Here is a 1218-nt window from a genome sequence, read left to right as displayed (position 1 = left end):
CGCACCTGGCCAGCTCAGGGACCCGGGAAGGACCGAGGGGAGAGGGGGCATGGACGTGCCTCCAGGTGGGAAAGCCGGAGAGCGGCTTGTGCCAGCTTTAGGCCCAGCCCTCCCTCAGCGGTGCCTCTTAGGAAGGAACCCAGCTGGTCTGACGGGGGAGGGCACCCCCTTCCTCCCTCCCCCCCAGGCCTGGCGCTCACCATCAGACACTCGGAGAGCTCGGGGATCTGGGAGAACTGGTAGCTCTGGGCCTCCCCGTTGCGGCTGACGGCGCGCACCAGCATGAGGATGGCGGTGAGGAAGCTCTGCTTCAGGGTCTCGTCCTGGCGGGCGGGTCAGGCCGGGAGCCGGGGGAGGGGCGGGGAGGGCAGGAGAGAGCGAGAGCCTCCATCACGCGTCACGCGAGGCAGCAGGTGCTGCGGAGAGGGAGGGGGCGGCCCGGGCGCCGGACCTACCCAGGAGCTGTAGCGGAAGAAGAAGATCATCCGAGACAAGATGTTGTCCACCCACGGCAGGATGTGGGCCTTGGCCTTGACGGCCATCTGCCCGTAGGCCAGGAGGATGGTGCTGCTGGCCCACTTCCACCGCAGGTCCTCCGAAGTCTGGCCCTGTTGGGGGTGGGGGGGCAGTGTTGGGAGGTTCCCGGGTCCTAGCAGTGCACTGGAGCCAGGTGCTCTGAGGGGCGGCCTCAGTTTACCTCGGTAGGAAAATAGGGAGAAAAGGTTCTGCCCCAGGGAGTTATCCGCGGTGCAGTGCGGACGGGGGTGGCTCTGTCCGTGTTCCCGGGCTCATGATCTCTGGCCCTTGTCTCCCGTTTTGGACCAGGCCCAGGCCCAAGAGCTACTACTAAACGCACAGCGCCCACCGCAGCCACGAGAGCTGTCACCCAGCGCCTCCCAGCAGCTGGCCAGCGAGGAGGGAATGATTCCAGAAGGGAAACTGAGGCAGGGGCTCCCACCGCCAGGGGGGCTTAGAGCAGTGATGGCGAACCTTTTGAGCTCGGCGTGCCAGCATTTTGAAAAACCCTAACTTAACTCTGGTGCCGGGTCACACGTAGAAATTTTTTGATATTTGCAACCATAGTAAAACAAAGACTTATATTTTTGATACTTATTGTATATATTTAAATGCCATTTAACAAAGAAAAATCAACCAAAAAAATGAGTTCGCGTGTCACCTCTGACACACGTGTCATAGGTTCGACATTACTGGTCTAGA

At 60.9% G+C, this 1218-nt stretch overlaps 1 protein-coding gene across 1 annotated transcript in view; it reads right to left on the bottom strand.

Annotated features, from left to right (window-relative positions):
* Nucleotides 1-1218, bottom strand: part of MROH5 (maestro heat like repeat family member 5) — a 58355-nt gene that overhangs the window by 32810 nt on the left and 24327 nt on the right. Inside the window, exons 9-10 of the mRNA XM_015561419.1 lie at nt 456-602; nt 201-323 (exon numbers count right to left, since the gene is read on the bottom strand). Of these exons, the coding sequence (XP_015416905.1) occupies nt 201-323; nt 456-602 (270 nt within the window). The remainder of the gene's footprint in view (nt 1-200; nt 324-455; nt 603-1218) is intronic.

Source organism: Myotis davidii, unplaced genomic scaffold, assembly GCF_000327345.1.
Source record: "Myotis davidii unplaced genomic scaffold, ASM32734v1 scaffold1717, whole genome shotgun sequence".
Taxonomy (NCBI): domain Eukaryota; kingdom Metazoa; phylum Chordata; class Mammalia; order Chiroptera; family Vespertilionidae; genus Myotis; species Myotis davidii.
This window is presented reverse-complemented; position numbering and strand designations above follow the sequence as displayed.